Genomic DNA, 24,284 nt, shown 5'->3' on the forward strand with positions numbered 1-24,284 from the left:
TATACCAGGCAGTGTCAGAGGAAGGCCCTAGAACTTGTCAAAGACTCCAGCCACCCTTGTCATAGACTGTTATCTCTGCTACCCCACAGAAAGTGGTACCGGGGCGCCAAGTCTAGGTCCAAGAGGCTTGTGAACAGCTTCTACCCCCAAGCCATAAGACTCCTGAACATCTTGTCAAACTGCTACCCAGACTATTTGCATTGCAACACCCACCGCCCACCCCACCCCTCTCCACACCACTGCCATTCTCTGTTATAATCTATGCATAGTCACTTTAATAACTCTACCTACATGTACATACTACCTCCACTAACCGATGCCCCCGCACATTGACTCTGTACCGGCACCATCCTGTATATAGTCTCACTATTGTTATTTTACTGCTGCTCTTTAATTACTTGTTACGTTTATCTCTTATTCTATTCCATATTTTTTGGGGAAAACTGCATTGTTGGTTAGGGGCTTGTAAGTAAGCATTTCACTGTAAGGTTTACACCTATTGTATTTGGCGCATGTGACTAATAACAATTGATTTGATTTGATTAAAGACCTATAGGTGGCCTGGTAACTGCCTGAGCGGAGCGGAGGGTTAAGGTGAGGGTGAGGGACAGTCAGAGAGGAGCAGAGGGTTAAGTTGAGGGTGAGGGACAGTCAGAGAGGAGCAGAGGGTTGAGGTGAGGGTAAGGGACAGTCAGAGAGGAGCAGAGGGTTAAGGTGAGGGTGAGGGACAGTCAGAGAGGAGCAGAGGGTTACGGTGAGGGTAAGGGACAGTCAGAGAGGAGCAGATGGGAAAGAGTTAAGGTTAGGGTCAGGGACAGTCAGAGAGGAGCAGAGGGTTAAGGTGAGGGTAAGGGACAGTCAGAGAGGAGCAGAGGGTTAAGGTGAGGGTAAGGGACAGTCAGAGAGGAGCAGATGGGAAAGAGTTAAGGTTAGGGTCAGGGACAGTCAGAGAGGAGCAGAGGGTTAAGGTGAGGGTGAGGGACAGTCAGAGAGGAGCAGAGGGTTAAGGTTAGGGTAAGGGACAGTCAGAGAGGAGCAGAGGGTTACGGTGAGGGTAAGGGACAGTCAGAGAGGAGCAGAGGGTTACGGTGAGGGTGAGGGACAATCAGAGAGGAGCAGAGGGTTAAGGTTAGGGTCAGGGACAGTCAGAGAGGAGCAGAGGGTTACGGTGAGGGTGAGGGACAATCAGAGAGGAGCAGAGGGTTAAGGTTAGTGTCAGGGACAGTCAGAGAGGAGCAGAGGGTTAAGGTGAGGGTCAGGGACAGTCAGAGAGGAGCAGTGGGTTACGGTGAGGGTCAGGGACAGTCAGAGAGGAGCAGAGGGTTGAGGTGAGGGTCAGGGACAGTCAGAGAGGAGCAGAGGGTTGAGGTGAGGGTCAGGGACAATCAGAGAGGAGCAGAGGGTTAAGGTGAGGGTAAGGGACAGTCAGAGAGGAGCAGAGGGTTAAGGTGAGGGTAAGGGACAGTCAGAGAGGAGCAGAGGGTTACGATGAGGGTAAGGGACAGTCAGAGAGGAGCAGAGGGTTAAGGTGAGGGTGAGGGACAGTCAGAGAGGAGAAGCAGGTTGAGGTGAGGGTGAGGGACAGTCAGAGAGGAGCAGACGGTTAAGGTGAGGGTCAGGGACAGTCAGAGAGGAGCGGAGGGTTGGGGTGAGGGTCAGGGACAGTCAGAGAGGAGCAGAGTGTTAAGGTGAGGGTGAACGACAGTCAGAGAGGAGCAGAGGGTTGAGGTGAGGGTCAGGGACAGTCAGAGAGGAGCAGAGGGTTAAGGTGAGGGTAAGGGACAGTCAGAGAGGAGCAGAGGGTTACGGTGAGGGTAAGGGACAGTCAGAGAGGAGCAGAGGGTTAAGGTGAGGGTGAGGGACAGTCAGAGAGGAGCAGATGGGAAAGAGTTAAGGTTAGGGTCAGGGACAGTCAGAGAGGAGCAGAGGGTTAAGGTGAGGGTGAGGGACAGTCAGAGAGGAGCAGAGGGTTAAGGTGAGGGTGAGGGACAGTCAGAGAGGAGCAGAGGGTTACGGTGAGGGTAAGGGACAGTCAGAGGAGCAGATGGGGAAGAGTTAAGGTTAGGGTCAGGGACAGTCAGAGAGGAGCAGAGTGTTAAGGTGAGGGTCAGGGACAGTCAGAGAGGAGCAGAGGGTTACGGTAAGGGTAAGGGACAGTCAGAGAGGAGCAGAGGGTTGAGGTGAGGGTAAGGGACAGTCAGAGAGGAGCAGAGTGTTAAGGTGAGGGTCAGGGACAGTCAGAGAGGAGCAGAGGGTTACGGTGAGGGTAAGGGACAGTCAGAGAGGAGCAGAGGGTTAAGGTGAGGGTCAGGGACAGTCAGAGAGGAGCAGAGGGTTACGGTGAGGGTAAGGGACAGTCAGAGAGGAGCAGAGGGGAGGGGGAAGAAGAGCAGATGTCATTGGGACAGTCTTTGTGTCCTTATGCTACAGCCTCATCCTCTCTCCTCCCCTGTCCCTCAGACCACCTCATTGCTGCTACTCCATTGTCATTCATGTGGTGTCACTGGGGTTTGTGAGATTGGTTCATTTCCCCCCTACCCATCACACATACACTATGTTCCTCCTTGCTGTCTGAAAAGAGAACGCTTGGCTCAGACACACACACACACACACACACACACACACACACACACACACACACACACACACACACACACACACTTTATGAGTGTGAGGTCCCCACTGAGACCATTCAAGTGGAACTGAAGCCTCCGTTCTACAATGACAGCGGAAGAAAATAATTTATGGGCTTCTAGTTAAATTCAACAAGAATCTTTGTAATATGTGATACATTAAGATCGTCGATATCTGCATTATAGCCCGTTATATTCAAACGTCGCAACTCTGACTTACCTGGTAGAACAGTCTCTAAAACGATTTTACTGATCATGAAGATAAGTCTGAACAAAATATGTCGATGTTAAATCTAAAACGTTATAACCCTCAATTGGCTCCCGAGTGGCACAGCCGTCTAAGGCACTGCATCGCAGGGCAAGAGGCGTCACTACAGTCCCTGGTTCGAATCCAGGCTGTATCACATCCGGCAGTCATTGGGAGTCCCATAGGGCGGCGCACAATTGGCCCAGCGTCATCCAGGTTTGGCCGGGGTAGGCTGTCATTGTAAAAACGAATTTGTTGTTAACTGACATGCCTAGTTAAATAAAGGTTACATTTTTTATAAATTAAAAAATACATTGATTATATATATTATTGTTGTACTCTTCTGGGAATCGAAAATGCATCAGGCAGTTAGTTATTCAACTCTATAAGTAGCCTTATCAAATACAAGGGAAGGGTCTTGTTTTCAAACGAAAAGCATAAATGTAGTGTAACCAGAATTTATCTAATTGTGTTTCAATATTTTCGATTTTCACTAATATGTGAAATTAATTAAATATGTCCCCAAAATATGTTAGAGGCCAATTACATTGTAAAATCAACAACAGTTGTCCTTTCTCGATCCTAATACTGTTTGGGTAATTTATGTAAAGGCTTTATCGTTACAAACAAACTAACCAAAGCTTATTTTCATGCTATTATTTAATTGATATTTATTAGAAAGCCGATGCTTTTAAACAGTTAAACACAGATACACACGAGACAAGAAACAGACCGTCAGGAAAAGCACAGTTAGCCATGAAAGACCGAAATATGATGGATTTAGAGGTAGTATAAACATTATAATAAATTAACACGTTTAAATTAATACAAATCTGGGGATGCATGTATAAATGAAAAACTTGTACACAGCATTTTCAAATAATAATACAAGCCGATTTTAATGCTGAACTATAAGAAATTGTGCTCACGAACGTTAATACATGTTTTTGTGTAACATTTCGTTAAAATCTTGCATTATTACATTGATCAACACCAATAATTAACCAAATAACACAAATAACAAAACATTTTAGACAGAAAAAAAATACGTTCTCATTACATCAAAACAGATTCAAATAAATAAATACATTTGACAAAAAAAGTTATTTACAGTGTGTCATACAATACAGTCAAGTTGTGGTATTAAATATATTTCCAATAGTTATTATCTCAAAAAAAAAAATGCTTTTGGAAGTGTCCTAGCAACGATTTTGAGCTCTAATCGAAACTTCTTCGGTACATTCTAGAATGCCACATTCTAATTCTATGGAATTGTTTTAGTTCCAGGGTCGATATTCTGGGTCCAGAACCGCCAGTCCTGTGTACGAGAAGTTCTCCTCCGTCAGTCTTTGCGTCCTGCAGTCCTTGGTGACTGGAAGCATCGTTGTTGTATCGTCCAAAGAGCCGTTTACTGAGACGGTAGGGTGAACTGCGCTTTCTGAGAGGAGTCTTTCTGTCAATCATTTCAAAATGTTTTTTTACAATGAAAATCCATATTAGGTAATTCATCAACACATAAGAACAGCCATATATTTCTGTATTTATCCTGTTTTTTTGGTTTTGCATTCAAGACATAGGCCTAGACCTTGGTACAAACGTGTCCTATTCCTTCAGTAGGCTATTTAGTGACAATCAAATCTTACTTGTGTGACTCTTCATGTGGTTCTTGAGTTCTGTCGCTTCTTGAAAGGTGCTTCTACACACGTCGCACGGGTAGGGTTTATTCTTGGCGTGGGTGCGCCGAACGTGACTGTCGTGCGCGGCGTGCGAAGCGAAGGCTTTCCCGCAGTGTTTACACTTGAAGGGCCGCTCTCCGGAGTGCTGGCGGATGTGCGTGCGCAAAATGCTGGAGGCAGTAAAGGCCTAGAGTAGAGAACATAGACGTTTGAGTGACACTCGTAGAACTAGAGAAAATGCACTCAGTAGTTCTGATAATATTTAGGTAACTGACTTTGTCTACTTTCAACAACGCGACAGACTTTTCATGGCAATAAATACAAAATGGTACCCAGGCCTGACATTTGAGTCAATTCGATTTCAAAACAGGCTACCTTATCATTTGGAGATTTTTAAAACACTAGCAAGTAGATAACATTGTTAAACAGGGTTTTTGGGGTTAAACAACATGATTTAAGTAGGCTAGGCCTACATAAAAACCGAAGAGGAGGATCTCATATCCTACAAAACAACAAAGAAAACGTCTGTTCCTTTGAGAGCCGTAAATTCAGAGTGTAATCTCGGGGAGAGGGAGGAACAACAGGGTGGGTGTACATCTGGCGCTAATCACCATGGAAGTGTCTCGGTGGAGCGTGCCTGCAGGCTGCACGAGGAGACCATAACGAGGAGGCTCACGCCAAAATGCACCATTTAAAATGGGGGGGAAGCTTCTAAAATGGTGAGCTCGAACTCCATCGGGGTCTGACCTCACACGCCCACCGAGGATTGTACACACTCTCTTCCAAGCTTACCTTGTTACAGTACACACACACACACACACACACACACACACACACACACACACACACACACACACACACACACACACACACGCACACACACACACACACACACACACTCTCTCTCTTGCATGCTTACCGAGTTACGGTACACACACTCTCTTGCATGCTTACCTTGTTACAGTACACACACACACACACACACACACACACACACACACACACACACACGCACACACACACACACACACACACACTCTCTCTCTTGCATGCTTACCTTGTTACAGTACACGCACTTGTAAGGGCGCTCTCCAGAGTGCACGCGCATGTGTTTGTTGAGACTGGAAGACTGAGAGAAACTCTTTCCGCACACTGAGCACTAGAAAGGAAGAGGAGAGGAATTAAGGATGAGGAAATGGGGAGGGAGGGGGGGGGGGTAAGGAAAGACTACAGTACCCTTCACTTATAGATTATTATCATCTTTTGACACACAAAGAACATTTAAAAAAACAAAGATGGTGAGAAACAAAGACACAAGATGTGCAGGAAAGGTTAAAAAAAATTAGAAAAATAACTTCTAGAATGTAAGAGAAAAGTACTCTTCAGACCCCTTGACTTATTCCAAATTGTATTGTATTTCAGCCTGAATTCAAAATCAATTAAGTATATATTTTTCTCTTTCACCCATAATACCCCATAATGACAAAGTGAAAGCATGCTTTTCGAAAATGCTGCTAATTTATTGAAACTTAAATACAGAAATATCTCATTTACATAAGTATTCACACCCCTGAGTCAATACTTTGTAGAAGCACCTTTTTGGTGGTGATTACAGCTTTGAGTCGTCTTGGGTATGTCTGTATCAGCTTTGAGTCGTCTTGGGTATGTCTGTATCAGCTTTGAGTCGTCTTGGGTATGTCTGTATAAGCTTTGAGTCGTCTTGGGTATGTCTGTTTCAGCTTTGAGTCGTCTTGGGTATGTCTGTATCAGCTTTGAGTCGTCTTGGGTATGTCTGTATCAGCTTTGAGTCGTCTTGGGGATGTCTGTATCAGCTTTGAGTTGTCTTGGGTATGTCTGTATCAGCTTTGAGTCGTCTTGGGTATGTCTGTATCAGCTTTGAGTCGTCTTGGGTATGTCTGTATCAGCTTTGAGTCATCTTGGGTATGTCTGTATCAGCTTTGAGTCATCTTGGGTATGTCTGTATCAGCTTTGAGTCGTCTTGGGGATGTCTGTATCAGCTTTGAGTCGTCTTGGGTATGTCTGTATCAGCTTTGAGTCGTCTTGGGGATGTCTGTATCAGCTTTGAGTCGTCTTGGGGATGTCTGTATCAGCTTTGAGTCGTCTTGGGTATGTCTGTATCAGCTTTGAGTCGTCTTGGGTATGTCTGTATCAGCTTTGAGTCGTCTTGGGTATGTCTGTATCAGCTTTGAGTCGTATTGGGTATGTCTGTATCAGCTTTGAGTCGTCTTGGGTATGTCTGTATCAGCTTTGAGTCGTCTTGGATATGTCTGTATCAGCTTTGAGTCATCTTGGGTATGTCTGTATCAGCTTTGAGTCGTCTTGGATATGTCTGTATCAGCTTTGAGTCGTCTTGGATATGTCTGTATCAGCTTTGAGTCATCTTGGGTATGTCTGTATCAGCTTTGAGTCGTCTGGATTTGAGGATTTTCTCCCATTCTTCCTTGCAGATTTTTTCGAGCTCTGTTAAGTTAAATGGAGAGCGGTGGTGAACAGCAATCTTCAAGTCTTTCCACAGATTTTCAATGGGATTCCCAGTCTAGACTTTTACTGCAGCCATTCAAGGACTTTCACATTGTTGCTCTGAAGCCATTCCAGCGTTGCTTTGGCTGTGTGATTGGGGTTGGAACATAAATCTCCGCCCCAGTCCAAGGTCACCCCAGTCTAAGGTCATTTGCACTCTGAAGCAGGTTCTCGTCAAGGATTTGCTCCATTCATTGTTCCCTCTATCCTTACCAGTCTCCCAGTCCCTGCTGCTGAAAAGTATCCCCATAGCATAATGCAGCCACCACCATGCTTCACGGTAGGGAGGGTGTTAGTCGGGTGATGAGCTGTGCCTGGTTTTCTCCAGATAAAGTGCTTTCCATTCAGGCCAAAGAGTTACATTTTTGTCTCATCAGACCACAGAATCTTTCATTCATGTGGATTTTTTTTTACAAACTCCAGGCGTGCTGTCATGTGCCTTTTTCTCAGGAGTGGCTTCCGACTGGCCACTCGCCCATAAAGCCCAGATTGGTGCAGCGCTGTAGAGATTGTTGTCCTTCTGGCATGTTCTCCCATCTCAACCAAGGGAACTCTGTAGTTCTGTCAGAGTGGTCATTGGGTTCTTTGTCCCCTGTCTGACCAAGGTCCTTCTTGCCCGGTTGCTCAGTCTGCTCGGACGGCCAGCTCTCTAGGCAGAGTCTGGGTAGTTCCATATTTGTTCCATTTCCCAATGATGCTCTTGGAAACTTTCAACACTCTAGAAATTATTTTATACCCTTCCCCCAGATAGAACTGTGATGAGGCATATATCTCAGAGATCTACAGACAGTTCCCTGGGCTTCATGGTTTAGTTCCTGCTCTGACATGCTCTGTCAACTGTAGGACCTTAGATAGACAGGTATGTTTCTAAATTATGTCCAAACAATTTAATTGGCCACAGGTGGACTCCAATCATGTTATAGTGGCATCTCAAGGATGATCGAAGGAAATTGGATGCACCTGAGCTCAATTTGGACTGTCATAGCAAAGGGGTGTGAATACTTACGTACATGGAAATTATGTACTTCTGTATTTCAATACATTTGCAAACATAAAAAAAGTGTGTCCACTTAGTCATTATTGTTTATTGTGTGTAGATGGATGAGAAAAAACAAACAATTGAATCCATTTTGAATTCAGGCTGTGACACAATAAAATGTAGAATAAATCAAAGGGTATGAATACTTTCTGAAGGCTCTGTATACCTTATGTGGTCGGTGTTTCTCGTGGACGTGTAGTATATGGATCCTCAATCGGTCTCTCTTCTCAAACGACCTGTTGCAGAGGTGGCACGGGAACTTCCGGTCGCCCTGGTCCACGCAGCGCGTGTACTTCAGATGCTTGTCTCTGTAGTATTGATAGGCGAACACTTTGCCACACCGATCACACTTAAAACCTTCTCCAGAATCTGAAATAGGAATACACCAGGGCCTTGGTAAATCGTAGTGGCGTCGTTGTTTCTAGAAATGAACACATTTGATACACTTATAGAATAGAATTAAGCAAAATCATACACGTGCTATACGGGCTGATATACCACGGCTGTCAGCCAATCAGCATTCAGGGCTCGAACCACCCAGTTTATATCAGAGAACGTGATGAGGCCCCAGTAGAGTGTATATGAATATATTAAACATGCAAATAGGTATGCATGAATAACGGGCCATATATGCCACCCACAAATGAAGTTCCCACTGGGAAAAATAAAATAATTCTATTCTTTATGAACTGTCCTTACCTTCATGTGGAATCATGGTATTTCCCTCCTCCGGCGAGTCCTTCAGAGTGAGAGGAATCCCCAGGAACTGAACATAACAGTCCCCGTACCAGACCAGTAGCTCCTGGCCCGGCTGGACCTCCTTACAGGCCTCGTAGAAGATCTGTCCTTTACTCTGTACCGCGATCAAGTTCTGCTCTTCTGGGAAGCGTGCGCACTTCACTAGGGACATCCAGTTCCCGGACGAGCCTCGGCCGTCGACAAAGTGACTCAACCCGCCGTTCTTGAACACCTGGATCACCGACATATTGTTGTTACACTCTTAGAATTTCCCCCCCGTATAGAACAAAAAATGGTTCTAATCGCTTCCTATATGGAACACCTATATAGAACCCTTTCACCACAGGGTTCTATATATGGAACACCTATATAGAACCCTTTCACCACAGGGTTCTATATATGGAACACCTATATAGAACCCTTTCACCACAGGGTTCTATATATGGAACACCTATATAGAACCCTTTCACCACAGGGTTCTATATATGGAACACCTATATAGAACCCTTTCACCACAGGGTTCTATATATGGAACACCTATATAGAACCCTTTCACCACAAAAAAAATGGTTCTAATCGCTTCCTATATGGAACACCTATATAGAACCCTTTCACCACAGGGTTCTATATATGGAACACCTATATAGAACCCTTTCACCACAGGGTTCTATATATGGAACACCTATATAGAACCCTTTCACCACAGGGTTCTATATATGGAACACCTATATAGAACCCTTTCACCACAGGGTTCTATATATGGAACACCTATATAGAACCCTTTCACCACAGGATTCTATATATGGAACACCTATATAGAACCCTTTCACCACAGGGTTCTATATATGGAACACCTATATAGAACCCTTTCACCACAAAAAAATGGTTCTAATCGCTTCCTATATGGAACACCTATATAGAACCCTTTCACCACAGGGTTCTATATATGGAACACCTATATAGAACCCTTTCACCACAGGGTTCTATATATGGAACACCTATATAGAACCCTTTCACCACAAAAAAATGGTTCTAATCGCTTCCTATATGGAACACCTATATAGAACCCTTTCACCACAGGGTTCTATATATGGAACACCTATATAGAACCCTTTCACCACAGGGTTCTATATATGGAACACCTATATAGAACCCTTTCACCACAGGGTTCTATATATGGAACACCTATATAGAACCCTTCCACCACAGGGTTCTATATATGGAACACCTATATAGAACCCTTTCACCACAGGGTTCTTTGATCAGAACCCCAAGGATGATTCATCACGGAACCAAAATTGCTTCTACACCTGCATTGCTTGCTGTTTAGGCTGGGTTTCTGTACAGCACTTTGTGATATCAGCTGATGTACGAAGGGCTTTATAAATACATTTGATTTGATTTTTATATAGAACGTTGCCATTTATGTATGTTGTATGTTGCCATTTCTGAATTATGGCTACTACTAATACATTTAAATATGTATAGCTAAGAATATAATATAATAAACAATGAAATAATGAACACCTGCATAGAACACCTGAATACCTGCATAGTTTTTTAGATGTTGTTGTCATTACATACCAACATAGTTGGGAAATATGTACTGGTGGACCGGGAGGTATTTGTTTGTTTGATTGAGGGCCCATGACAATCCTGGTAACAAGTCTGGCTGACTTCTTTATGGACCAGTACAGTACGGCTTGTTGTTGTCTTACTGGTAGGCTTTTTGCAAGTTCAATCACTGTTCTCTTGCAGGTTCATGCTTGAATGGCAGTTACATTTTGAATTGACCAAAGGTTTTTATATAGAACCGTTTTTTGGTTTTTAATCTAAGAGTTTTTTTTACTTTCGTTAAATATATTATTTCCTCTTGCTAGCATTTAGTTAGCAACATCCTGAGGTATGAACCTTGCTGTTTGCCGCTCCGACCTCGGCAACAATGTTGTAACATGTGAATTCGATCTCCCCTCTGCCATAGAGAGGTAACCTGTCGGACGTCGTCAGTTAGTCATTTTTTCTAACCTGGCGAAATCATACCAGCAGCATCATTAATATGGATATAAATGTCAAATGCAAAACAGCTCAAACCAAATGAAAAGGGAGCTAGTTAGCTGACATTTCACGAGCGTGATGTGACTGTGGTCGCTTTCTGTTAGCTGTTGTTTGCTCAAATCCACATTGCACTCTGGGTAGGGATAGAACTCTCAAGGTCCTATATAGGCCTAACCTTTTTTAGTAAAGGGTTCTTTCATTTCGTCCAAAGAAGCAACATGTTCGATATTAGAACTCCAAAGAACATTTTCTTTCCCTAAGAGCGCATACGACTATTATACGGCACATAAGTTGATGTGGCTACAAATTGTTTAACTGCACAGGGGGTGATTTAATTGGAAATCAAGCATCTCCGTTTAGGCCCACATTTACGCACGAGTTTACTATTACGCACAGCTGGTTAATGGACAACATAAAACACAAAATGTTTTTTAAAACGTTTATCTGACGATAAATAACACCCACAAAATAAACATCATATAATAACTGACCTCCCACATCAGCGTGTTGTCGTCGTATGTTTTGATCTCGCTGGTATTGACCAGTTTCCCCTGAAATGGGCCGAACCGGGTTCCCTTGGTGATGGCGCTCTTCTCTGCGTAAACTCCGTAGTGGGACAAACTGCCGTAACTTGTCTGGTGGATAGATAACCCTGTAAGTGACATTTAAAAACACGTTAAACTTATTAACACCCTTTTACAAGTTCACAGAACGAGCGATAGCGAAAGAGAGAGATTACCTTCTGGAAGTCCAAGCGCCTCAGTTTCCAAGGTGAGTTGTTCGCTGTTGCAAACTGTTGAAGAGAATGTTGCTGGTGAATGATGCTGGTCATCAATGGTGAACATTACAAATCAAACACAGACGGCTGACAATATGAGCTGGTTTCTCAAACCTAGATGAAGCCTCCTGGTATTGACGGTTTGGTTTCATGATATAGGTAAACCATAAAGTCCCAGCTAGAAATACTGATTCATTATCCAGCCCCAAGTGGTTGTTGCATCTTTTTTTAGTTTTTATTTAACATTTATTTAACTAGACAAATCAGTTTAGAAAACATTCTTAACTGCCTACCGGGGAACTGCCTTGTTCAGAGGCAGAACGACAGATTTTTACCTTGTCAGCTCGGGGATTCGATCCAGCAACCTTTCGTTTACTGGCCCAATGGTCAAACCACTAGGCCACCAACCGCCCCGCATCTAACAATGTAAACTTCTTCCGAACATACTTTTGGACAGCTGAAGCTAGCACACACATTTTCCTTGAAGGAAATTAACTTTTGTAGTTTCGCCATCATTTCAAAAGGCTGTATCTGTCTACCTGAGTTCCCAAGCAGGGCTACTCCGGAGATGGCTTGGCCGGAATTCTGCTCCTGGCTCCGGGAATATCCATACAGCACCATGAAAAGGTCGTCCTCGCTGAAACTATAAGTGCGCGTTTTCTCCGGTGATAGTTCGGTTCCCCTGAGGTGGAATAAACTTTCTTTAGACGGTGAGGGAGTGGAGGACCTCTTGTTCGAGGTGGGACTGCTGAAGTCTGATAGGCCTACAGATAACGGGCCGGTGGCGTGCTCGGTCACCACCGCTGCCAGCTCCTCGTGCTTGGAGTAAATCGTGTGTCCCACTCCCGGCATCATCCGGTTGAAGTACGGGATGTGCGACACGTTAAAGATCTGCTCGTGAAGAACGTTAACGGCGGTGGCTTGGTGGCCGCCGTTGCCGAAGAACGAGGGTGTTCCGGTGGTGAAGTTGAACGGCATGACTGCCTGGGTGTCGGTAACGAGCCGTCCCAGAGACTTGAGCGGGTGAAGGAGATGCTGAGAGCTCCTGAAGATGTCCATGTAGTGGTGGGCTCCCGGTAGCGGGGCAGCGTAGTAACCCGAACCCCGGACAGGCTTGCCTTTGAGGGGGTTGGAGTGGAACGGCTTGTCCTTCACGGTGGGGATGCTGGATAGAGACATCGCAGCAGGCGGGGCGCAGAGCCAATCTGGGATGATTTGAATAGGAATAGTCGACGTTGTGGCGATTCGGCCTGGAGAGAGATGGAGGTGGAGAGATTTTAACTTTATTTCCAGCAATTACCTTAAAACTTATATTGAGAAAAATATTTATCTCTCAAGTTTATTTTCTAGATGATTATTTGAAGACTAATAAAGCAATTTCAAATAGGGAACATAATTAAATAAATTAGGCTACAATAATGGAATTTGCTAGCGAACAAATTATGCATGCTTTTTAAAGGCCTATTTCCGCTCAAAATACATTTAAGAGAATATAATTAATTGTTGGTTCGTTATTTTTTTTTTTAAGTCATCAATGTATTTCTGTCAAATCACAGGACTGCTGAACGAAATGCCAACATTGTTATACGCCTGAATCACAATATTAATGTCAATTAACGAAAGGAAAAGGTTGTAATTTCAATTATCGCACAATATGAAAATATCTTAATTTGCTTTCACCTATTATTGGCTATTAGAATAATACAACATCGTATTTCACCTATTATTGGCTATTAGCCGAATAGAAATATTATATGGCTACAGCAATTTAACAAGATCGAATTTCTGCAGGAACGCATAGTTCCAACATCTTACAACTAATTATATTAAAAGTCATACACGTATTTTTCGTCACTTAACGTATTCCTAAATTTGAAAGCACTGATTTTTTTTTTTAAACCAAACTTACTGCGTTCACAGCACTTACAATCTACAATAAATATAAACAAACAGCCGTTTGGGCATTTTTTCCAGTTCGCAAAACACACAGTTGACGTTCGTCAATATCTTTAATTTGGTGCCTGAGTCTGCAGAGTAAACTACTTTAAATTGGTGCTGGACTGTGCATCCCTGTAAACGAGTAGTATGAGTTGTAGGGGCCGTGGCCCCCCTGTCACAGGGCGGGTAGTGGGTGGGTGGTAGCGAGCAGTAACTGAGACAAATTAGGGTCATGACACCCAAATTAAAGAACACCAGGTCAGCGGTAGAGGTCAACATTAATGAAGCTATCGCAAGTCACAACTCCTTTAAAAAGCATTAGGGCGAGACCGGTTCAATGGCTATTAACAACCGGTTATAAAAGCGCTATAAATGGATCATTTCTGCATCAAATTGCCTATAGAAATAGTGAAGGAAAGTGATGAGAAATTACAAGAAATAATTAAAAATGTTGCCTAATTACATAGGTCAAAAGCGATTTTACACATAGCAATATAGTAATATTTTAAAGCAGTTACATTTTTTTTGCGAAGGATCCATTTTAAGATCTGACTTACCTCAAAGGAGATTATTTATAAATCTGAAGTTCCCAATTGAAAGATTTTTTGTTGTTGTTGTCCAAAGACAAAAAACACGAATATTTGGCTACAAGTGTGTGCCGCTTTATCTTGCTGATAGAATCCTATGAGGGTAAAGTAGAGGAGAGACAGGAGCAGGTAGGATACCCTCCGTGTCTCTTTGTTTTTCCGGTGTATCTACTGAACTGAACGCTGTATACAGAAAGGTTCATGGTACCGGACTCATAAAAAGGTCTCGAGATGCTGCACTCCTGCTATTGGTCAGAGAGTAGCTATGGTCACCCTGCTTGCGTCTCAAACCCCGGGAGGATTCCACCTTTTTTTACATTACAAACCCCCCGCACACGCACACGCACGCGCACACGCACACGCACACACACACACACACACACACACACACACACACACACACACACACACACACACACACACACACACACTACCGCCTTATTGGCGTCATCAAAAATGTTTAAAATAAACGTGTCCCAAAACCAATATTCTGGTAGGCCCATTGGTAAGGCTACAGTTATCCCAAACCCTATTGAGAGAAACAACTCATTTAAAATCGAATGTCAACTCGATTTATGTCCCCTCATTACTTCTTTTCGATAAATTTAGATGGGGATGGTTAATTAAGATAATGATGATTGTAACGAAGCAGCCTAAAAAACATTTGTTTTCTAAAAAAAAAAAAAAAAGGTTTATGCTGAAATCCTATGTAGCCTAATATTTGATTATGTTGCTTGCTTGTAATCATTCCGAAATATTTAATTTAAATAAAAGTGACCGTAAATTGCTGTTATTATGCCACTGGAAAATAAATCTGTAAGTGTTTGAAATACAAAACGAACAAATCGATTTAATGTTAGAACCATTAATAATTTAATCCTCATTCATTTACAAAACAGCATCACGCAAGAGCTGATAAAACGAACAATTCAAACAGGGCAATATGGAAACAGATGTGTGTTGATTTGTTAAACGGTTAAATAACGTTAGCACCACTAGCCCCCATCCCAGTCACACTTCATTCCTTCCCCGTGTCCCAGTTACTCACAGTACTGAGTCGCATCGTCCAATCTAAACGCATCGTCCAATCTAACGCATGCGTTCAACAACTTGCAAAGTACGTGACAAACACTCAACGCAATTAGCTTTCAATTACCCATCCATCAATTTGAATAATATCTCCACTTTCAGGATCATCCTTCTTTTGGCATCTAAACACAAAACAAAATCGTATTAATAAAAGTGTATTTGTTATACACACAGAGCATGTCATACTGTAGGCTACACAGTAAGACAACGAAGCGCTTCCTTGCAAACGCTCCCCTCAAACAGTGCAGTATCTATAAAAACACGATTCAATAATATAGCGGAACTAGATTAAAATGTTGCAGTAACAATTCTTTATTTACAATGGTATTATTCAACATCAAAATTGCAAATAGCATCAGCGAAGCCTTATTAGTTGACAACTTGCATATAACTGTGTTTAAACTTCTGCCGGCATATCTAACTTTTGCATAAAATGCTCAACACTAAAGATTACAAACGTTGACGCGTGAGTGACGGGTGGAACGAACGAACAAACAGTGCGATGTTTCTTGTGAACAACACAACTGGGAAATACATCTCAGAGCAGCGCGCAACACTGTAGGCTTTCTTTCTCCAGAAAGTTCATAGAATATATTACATATTGCTTCAATATCCCATTGCATCATCTTTTTTTTCTTCTTCTTCTTCCATATAGCAGACTGACAACAGTTGGGGGAGAGGAGGGGTATGAAATTATACAAATAATACAGCCTTCAACCAATCACAGATAAGAAAGAGAGAGACTGCTTGTCTCAGCAACTGAGATGTGTTGATGAATGATGCCCCCCCCCCCCCCCATTCAATAATGTACATATTCACAATACAAATATGATACAGATAGCTTTAAAATATACAAGGAGAACAGACAATCTAAGGCAATATGTTAGTTTTTTGTTTTTGTTTTTAGCATTTCAAGGGTTCTTGCATTTTAGCTCTAAGAAAACTGGCAGACAATAGAAAAACAGGGCATTTAAAAAAAAAAAAATCTCCCAAAGGAAAGGTATAGAGAGGAATTATTTAGTTGTAAATTGATTTATATTCACTGCCTGTATGATATTTTTTTTGAAGGGCGAAAAAAAGGTTGTTTTGCTCCAAGTCCTGATATAAATGCTTTTAAAAAAAAAACATTACCTCATGGCTTATATTCATTTCAAAATCTTAACAATCTTTGGAATTTGGCAGAGGGGTGGTGATAAGAGGGATTTCTTTAGAATTGGCTATTCTTTAAAAAAAAATGTAAGTCAATTCTCAGCAATGACATCCAGCTTTTATCAAAAAACTGTGATCGACAGTGATACATCTCGACAAATCGTGATCAATCAATCAATCGATCGTACAGCAAAACAGAGGAGATACAGCGTCTAAATTCTGAGACAGGGCCCATAACATAGAACTATACATAAGAGTCACTGAATACTAGGACCCGTATGCCTCATACAGAGAAAGTGTTACTGTACCTCAGTGTTCAAAAGGGACTGCTAGCCCAAAGTACAGTATTCAGAAATCATCTGAGAGAAGGAGTGTTGATCCCAGATCAGGTCCCACTACCCCCCCCCCCACCTGTCTTTTCATTATAATATAAAAGGCTAAACCGATCCGGATTTATGAATACGGACCCTGATCTGTGATCAGCTTTCTCCCTCCTGACCCAAACTGTTAACAATAAGGGAAATAAAAGAACACCTAAAAACTGTTCTCAGACCAGGTCTTATGAGTAACTTCAGGTTTGGGCAGTTCCAGAACTAACAATCCACTGAGAATAGTATTTTTTACAGCTTCCCACAGTAGTGGACTTGTATCCCCAATGGGATCCTATTCCATATGTAGTGCACTACTTTTGAGCAATGCCCATAGGGCTCTATATAAGGAAAAAGGCTGTCACCTGAAGCGCAGCTTTTCCAGTCTATTCTGATCTGAGGTCAGCCATGACAATACATTCAGTTTATCTCAGATCCCACATCAAATACACTCTTTTTTATGCTGTACACACACACACACACACACTGCACTTTGTCTCACACACAAACACACACTGCAATCTCTCCTCACATACAGACAGTCACACACTACGAGGTGGCGTTGCATGTTTCTCTGAGGGTGATGGACTATCATACCGTCTGGGCTACTAATAAACCCTTTACCCTCTTCAGCAGGGGTGGATTCAGCTGTTTTGGGGGCCTGTTTCATTTGAGACTGATGAAACACAGCTAAGTCCGCCTCTGTCCTTCATCATCAATGTAACGAAAGGCTGGTGGAATCCATAACCCCATTTACGCGGCATGGGATATTTGGCTTGTCCTCCATAGTAATGTCTGGCTTATTATCATAAGTAATGTCAACATTGCTAGCGTGAGCACCAGTCTGTTTGTGCCATCATGCCAACTCCTTGTCACTAATGGTCATGTTGAGTTGAGTTGACGATGACAACAATGGAGTAAAGCAAGAACACAATCATACGGGGACCAGGCTGCAACATTTCAGGATTGGTGGAAAGATGTAGTTATGAGGTCTGACTGTGACGCAACAAAGGATCTACAGTGACCATAATATGATGTCATTATACCCGTTAGAGGGGCGAGGGGAAATTATGTCATTATGCGTGCTAGAGGGGCGAGGGAATATGATGTCATTATACCTGCTAGAGGGGCGAGGGAATATGATGTCATTATACCTGCTAGAGGGGCGAGGGAATATGATGACATTATACCTGCTAGAGGGGCGAGGGAATATGATGTCATTATACCTGCTAGAGGGGCGAGGGAATATGATGTCATTATACCTGCAAGAGGGGAGAGGGAATATGATGTCATTATACCCGTTACAGCGGCGAGGGAATATGATGTCACTATACCCGTTACAGCGGCGAGGGAATATGATGTCACTATACCCGTTACAGGGGCGAGGGAATATGATGCCACTATACCCGTTACAGCGGCGAGGGAATATGATGTCATTATACCTGTTACAGCGGCGAGGGAATATGATGTCATTATACCTGCTAGAGGGGAGAGGGAATATGATGTCATTATACCTGCTAGAGGGACGAGGGAATATGATGTCATTATACCTGCTAGAGGGGAGAGGGAATATGATGTCACTATACCCGTTACAGCGGCGAGGGAATATGATGTCATTATACCTGTTACAGGGGCGAGGGGAATATGATGTCACTATACCCGTTACAGGGGCGAGGGAATATGATGCCACTATACCCGTTACAGCGGCGAGGGAATATGATGTCATTATACCTGCTAGAGGGGAGAGGGAATATGATGTCATTATACCTGCTAGAGGGGAGAGGGAATATGATGTCATTATACCTGCTAGAGGGACGAGGGAATATGATGTCATTATACCTGCTAGAGGGGAGAGGGAATATGATGTCACTATACCCGTTACAGCGGCGAGGGAATATGATGTCATTATACCCGTTACAGCGGCGAGGGGAATATGATGTCACTATACCCGTTACAGCGGCGAGGGAATATGATGTCATTATACCTGTTACAGGGGAGAGGGAATATGATGCCAGAGGGCTCTGGTTAAAAGTATGTAGGGCATGGTGTTCCATTTAGGATGCACCCTGTGTGTTAACATGAGGGTTAGTAAGGTTCACCACCACACTCCCTCCCCGTCTACACTGCTGCTGCATCCTCTGCCATGAACGTATCATTTGGATTAGAGAGAAAATATATATGAACTGAAATAAAAAATGAGCAGTGTTTTAATTTCCGACGGACCGCAGAGCAAACAATGTGTTTCCAGGAAATAATCTGCACAACAAAACAAAACAAAACTGTAAGATTCTGAAGTAATTGTTATTGCTTGTTTACGTACATCACACTGTCGGACCAGAGCAGTTTGTCCTGGCTTTCTATTGTGGTGCTAGCTATACGCTCAAGGCTGAGAAGCAAGCGATAATCTGTACACTGTATACATAGCCCCCACCCCCCAGGCATACCTACCTACCTACACCCCGCAATAGAGCCTGGGTGAAGGCTCCTCTCTTGTATCGTATCTACGACTGTGACAAGGTCAGACTCTCCTCTTCTCAAACACACACATAAAACACCGCTCTGCTTATACAGCCAATAAAGACCAGACAGGGCAAAAGAAGAGAAAAGGCCCAAATCAATAGGAAAATCTGTCTGTCTGTTAACGGGTACAGTGTGTACAATCTGTCTGTTAACTGGTACAGTGTGTACAATCTGTCTGTCGTTAACTGGTACAGTGTGTACAATCTGTCTGTTAACTGGTACAGTGTGTACAATCTGTCTGTTGTTAACTGGTACAGTGTGTACAATCTGTCTGTTAACGGGTACAGTGTGTACAATCTGTCTGTTAACTGGTACAGTGTGTACAATCTGTCTGTTTTTAACTGGTACAGTGTGTACAATCTGTCTGTTAACGGGTACAGTGTGTACAATCTGTCTGTTAACGGGTACAGTGTGTACAATCTGTCTGTTAACGGGTACAGTGTGTACAATCTGTCTGTTAACTGGTACAGTGTGTACAATCTGTCTGTTAACTGGTACAGTGTGTACAATCTGTCTGTTTCTGTTGTCTTCAACCACATGATGTAATTCAACAACCTCTGATGAAACTACTGAACCAAAGTCAAATCCGTAATATTTCAATGTGATAGACTCTAGTAGTCTTTAGAGAAAGAGTTTAACCGCCAAGTGCCTCTTTTTACGCACTTTCACCACATTAGAAAACGTCTTGTTGTTTGCTACGATAATAAAGAAATCATCTAAGATAATTAAAAAAAAAATCTAAAACACAAAAATAAAACTTAATTTAATAAACTATAAACCTCTTGACTAAATTAGTCTAATTATCATACAAAGCATAATTTCAGCCAAACCAATAATCTGCAGTGTTTAAAAAACAACAACCATTTGTCTTTATCCTACACATCTGTAGTCATCATCATCATCATCATCATCATCATCATCATCCGGAAAACAAAAACAAACAGCGAAAAGGCAAAAATGTCTGAAATTAGTTGGCTGCTCCGCTCCCTCCGCTGTCCTCCAGAATCCAAAAGTAAACGTTGAGAGTCAGTTTGCAGTTTGATGCCATTGTGGAACATGAGAGGAATGTTCTAGAACATCAGAGGGATCAGGAAATATATATATATATATATAAATTGTTTGAGATGAGATCAGATTGCAAAATGGCCACTGTCCATAGAGAGGAATACATTCATCTGACGAGGATCCCACCGCTGCCACCAGTACTCAGTCAGTCAAACCAGAGGGGGAGGGGCCAACTTAGAGGGGGGAGGGGCGTACAGTAGGTCAACCCATAGGGGGAGGGACCAACTTAGAGGGGGGGTGGGGCCAACTTAAAGGGGCGTACAGCAGGTCAACCCAGAGGGGGAGGGGCGTACAGTCAGTCAACCCAGGCGGGGGGGGACTCCACAGGGCCTACCCAGAGGGGGTGGGCCTCCAGGCAGATGGGGAGGGGCCTACAGTCAATCAACCCATAGGGGGAGGGACCTACAATAGAGGGGGAGGGGCCTACAGTAAGTCACACTACGGTGAATGCAGCTGGACAGAGACAGGCTGGCTCATGGGTTCTCCTTTAAGGAGGGGTTAGGCGTTTTAGGGTTGCCTCCCTCTTCCCTGTGTACTGCTTTCCTTTCAACCAGGGCCCTATATAGACCCCCCCCCCCCCAGTAGGGATAGATGTGAGGAACACTTTATGCCAGGTGGGTGAAGTCAGAGGTCAGGCTTGGTTGGGCAGAGCTGGGTCAGGGCACTGCCAGGTTCACTCAAAGAGCCGTTGGTAGATTGGTTGGGTGGTTGAAGATGAACCAGCGAGCTCATTGGATCCTGGGTGTTAGCATTAAGGTGCTGGTTGGCTACACGCTCCACCAGGGTCAGCAGTATTTCTGTAAACAGAGGAAGACAAAGAGAGTTCTTTCAGATACACATTTAACATATATTACCAGTCAAAAGGTTTGACACACCTACTCACATTCAAGAGTTTTTCTTTATTTGTTACCTTTATCTACATTGTAAACTCAGCAAAAAAAGAAACGTCCCTTTTTCAGGACCCTGTCTTTCAAAGATAATTTGTAAAAATCCAAAATAACTTCACAGATCTTCATTGTAAAGGGTTTAAACACTGTTTCCCAAGCTTGTTCAATGAACCATAAACAATTAATGAACATGCACCTGTGGAACGGTCGTTAAGACACTAACAGCTTACAGACGGTAGGCAATTAAGGTCACAGTTATGAAAACCTAGGACACCAAAGAGGCCTTTCTACTGACTCTGAAAAACACCAAAAGAAAAATGCCCAGGGTCCCTGCTCATCTGCGTGAATATGAATTAGGCATGCTGCAAGGAGGCATGAGGACTGCAGATGTGGTCAGGGCAATAAATTGCAATGCCCGTACTTTGAGATGCCTAAGACAGAGCTACAAGGAGACAGCTGATCGTCCTCGCAGTGGCAGACCTTGTGTAACAACACCTGCACAGGATCTGTACATCCGAAAATCGCACCTGCGGGACAGGTACAGGATGGCAACAACAAATGCCGAGTTATGGAATGCACAATCCCTCCATCAGTGCTCAAACTGTCCGCAATAGGGTGAGGGAGGGTGGACTGAGGGTTTGTAGGACTGTTGTAAGGCAGGTCCTCACCAGACACCACTGGCAACAATGTTGGTCATAAACCCACCGTCGCTGGACCAGACAGGACTGGCATAAAGTGCTCCCCACTGACGAGTCGTGGTTTTGTCTCACCAGGGGTGATGGTCAGATACGCATTTATAATCGAAGGAATGAGTCTTACACTGAGGCCTGTCCTCTGGAGTGGGATCGATTTGGAGGTGGAGGGTCCGTCATGGTCTGGGGCGGTGTGTCACAGTATCATCAGACTGAGCTTGTTGTCATTGCAGGCAATCTCAATACTGTGCGTTACAGGGAAGACATCCTCCTCCCTCATGTGGTACCCTTCCTGCAGGTTCATCCTGACATGACCCTCCAGCATGACAATGCCACCAGCCAAACTGCTCGTTCTGTGCGTGATCTCCTGCAAGACAGGAATGTCAGTGTTCTGCCATGGCCAGCGAAGTGCCCGGATCTCAATCCCATTGAGCACGTCTGGGACCTGTTATATCGGAGGGTGAGGGCTAGGGCCATTCCCCCCAGAAATGTCAGAGAACTTGCAGATGCCTTGGTGGAAGAGTGGGGTAACATCTCACAGCAAGAACTGGCAAATCTGGTGCAGTCCATGAGGAGGAGATGCACTGCAGTAGTTAATGCAGCTGGTGGCCACACCAGATACTGACTGTTACTTTTGATTTTGCCCCCCCCCCCCCCCCTTTGTTCAGGGACACATAATTCCATTTCTGTTAGTCACATGTCTGTGGGACTTGTTCAGTTTATGTCTCAGTTGTTGAATCTTATGTTCATACAAATATTTATACATGTTAAGTTTGCTGAAAATAAACACAGTTGACCATGCGAGGACGTTTCTTTTCTTGCTTTTTTTTTTAGAATAATAGTGAAGACATCAAAACTATGAAATAACACATATGGAATCATGTAGTAACCCAAAAAGTACTAAACAACTATATATTTTATATTATATATTGTTTATTAGTATTGGGGAGGGGTGGTAGGGTTTGCGGGGAATAATACAGGAAGATATATTCTAAAAGATATGTATGCATGTTTATATATATATATATATATATATATATATATATATATATATATATATATATATATATATATATATATGTGGGTATGTGTAATGTACAGCTGAAGTCGGAAGTTTACATACACCTTAGCCAAATACATTTAAACTCAGTTTTTCACAATTCCTGACATTTAATCCTAATAAAAATTCCCTGTCTTAGGTCAGTTAGGATCACCACTTTATTTTAAGAATGTGAAATGTCAGAATAATAGTAGAGAGAATGATTTACTTCAGCTTTTATTTCTTTCATCACATTCCCAGTGGGTTAGAAGTTTACATACACTCAATTAGTATTTGGTAGCATTGCTTTTAAATTGTTTAACTTGGGTCAAACGTTTCGGGTAGCCTTCTATAAGCTTCCCACAATAAGTTGGATGAATTTTGGCCCATTCCTCCTGACAGAGCTGGTGTAACTGAGTCAGGTTTGTAGGCCTCCTTGCTCGCACACGCTTTTTCAGTTCTGCCCACATATTTTCTATAGGATTGAGGTCAGGGCTTTATGATAGCCACTGCAATACCTTGACTTTGCTGTCCTTAAGCCATTAGTCTAGTGTGGGGGGTTATGTCAGTAGTCTAGTGTGAGGGGTTATGACAGTAGTCTAGTGTGAGGGGTTATGTCAGTAGTCTAGTGTGAGGGGTTATGTCAGTAGTCTAGTGTGAGGGGTTATGTCAGTAGTCTAGTGTGAGGGGTTATGACAGTAGTCTAGTGTGAGGGGTTATGTCAGTAGTCTAGTGTGAGGGGTTATGTCAGTAGTCTAGTGTGAGGGGTTATGTCAGTAGTCTAGTGTGAGGGGTTATGTCAGTAGTCTAGTGTGAGGGGTTATGTCAGTAGTCTAGTGTGGGGGGTTATGTCAGTAGTCTAGTGTGGGGGGTTATGTCAGTAGTCTAGTGTGAGGGGTTATGTCAGTAGTCTAGTGTGAGGGGTTATGTCAGTAGTCTAGTGTGTGAGGGGTTATAACAGTAGTCTAGTGTGTGAGGGGTTATAACAGTAGTCTAGTGTGAGGGGTTATGTCAGTAGTCTAGTGTGAGGGGTTATGTCAGTAGTCTAGTGTGAGGGGTTATGTCAGTAGTCTAGTGTGAGGGGTTATGTCAGTAGTCTAGTGTGAGGGGTTATATCAGTAGTCTAGTGTGAGGGGTTATAACAGTAGTCTAGTGTGAGGGGTTATAACAGTAGTCTAGTGTGAGGGGTTATGTCAGTAGTCTAGTGTGAGGGGTTATGTCAGTAGTCTAGTGTGAGGGATTA

The 24,284-nt window shown here is 43.2% G+C and overlaps 2 protein-coding genes across 2 annotated transcripts in view; both read right to left on the reverse strand.

Annotated features, from left to right (window-relative positions):
- Positions 1-4,002: 4,002 nt before the first annotated feature.
- Positions 4,003-12,901, reverse strand: LOC129858816 (PR domain zinc finger protein 14-like). The gene is made up of 8 exons (XM_055928061.1): positions 12,247-12,901; positions 11,669-11,722; positions 11,421-11,581; positions 8,836-9,106; positions 8,303-8,505; positions 5,614-5,715; positions 4,524-4,743; positions 4,003-4,333 (listed from the first exon to the last, which is right to left on the reverse strand). The coding sequence occupies exons 1-8, from the start codon at positions 12,884-12,886 to the stop codon at positions 4,158-4,160; spliced, it is 1,827 nt and encodes a 608-aa protein (XP_055784036.1). The 5' UTR covers positions 12,887-12,901; the 3' UTR covers positions 4,003-4,157.
- A 2,708-nt stretch (positions 12,902-15,609) lies between these two features.
- LOC129858943 (nuclear receptor coactivator 2-like) overlaps positions 15,610-24,284 on the reverse strand; it is a gene marked incomplete in the record, with an annotated part of 197,553 nt that continues 188,878 nt past the window's right edge. The window contains 1 exon segment of the mRNA XM_055928189.1: positions 15,610-21,220. Coding sequence (XP_055784164.1) covers positions 21,209-21,220 — 12 coding nt within the window.

Source organism: Salvelinus fontinalis, chromosome 7, assembly GCF_029448725.1.
Source record: "Salvelinus fontinalis isolate EN_2023a chromosome 7, ASM2944872v1, whole genome shotgun sequence".
Classification (NCBI taxonomy): Eukaryota; Metazoa; Chordata; class Actinopteri; order Salmoniformes; family Salmonidae; genus Salvelinus; species Salvelinus fontinalis.

Bases quoted from the DNA above. Each gene is read 5' to 3' on its own strand.
- LOC129858816 (XM_055928061.1), bottom strand. From the start codon at position 12,886: ATGTCTCTATCCAGCATCCCCACCGTGAAGGACAAGCCGTTCCACTCC. The intron at 9,107-11,420 runs GTCAGTTATTAT...TCGGTGATCCAG, and splicing joins ACAACACGCTGATGTGGGAG to GTGTTCAAGAACGGCGGGTT. The intron at 8,506-8,835 runs GTAAGGACAGTT...TTCCTATTTCAG, and splicing joins TACCATGATTCCACATGAAG to ATTCTGGAGAAGGTTTTAAG.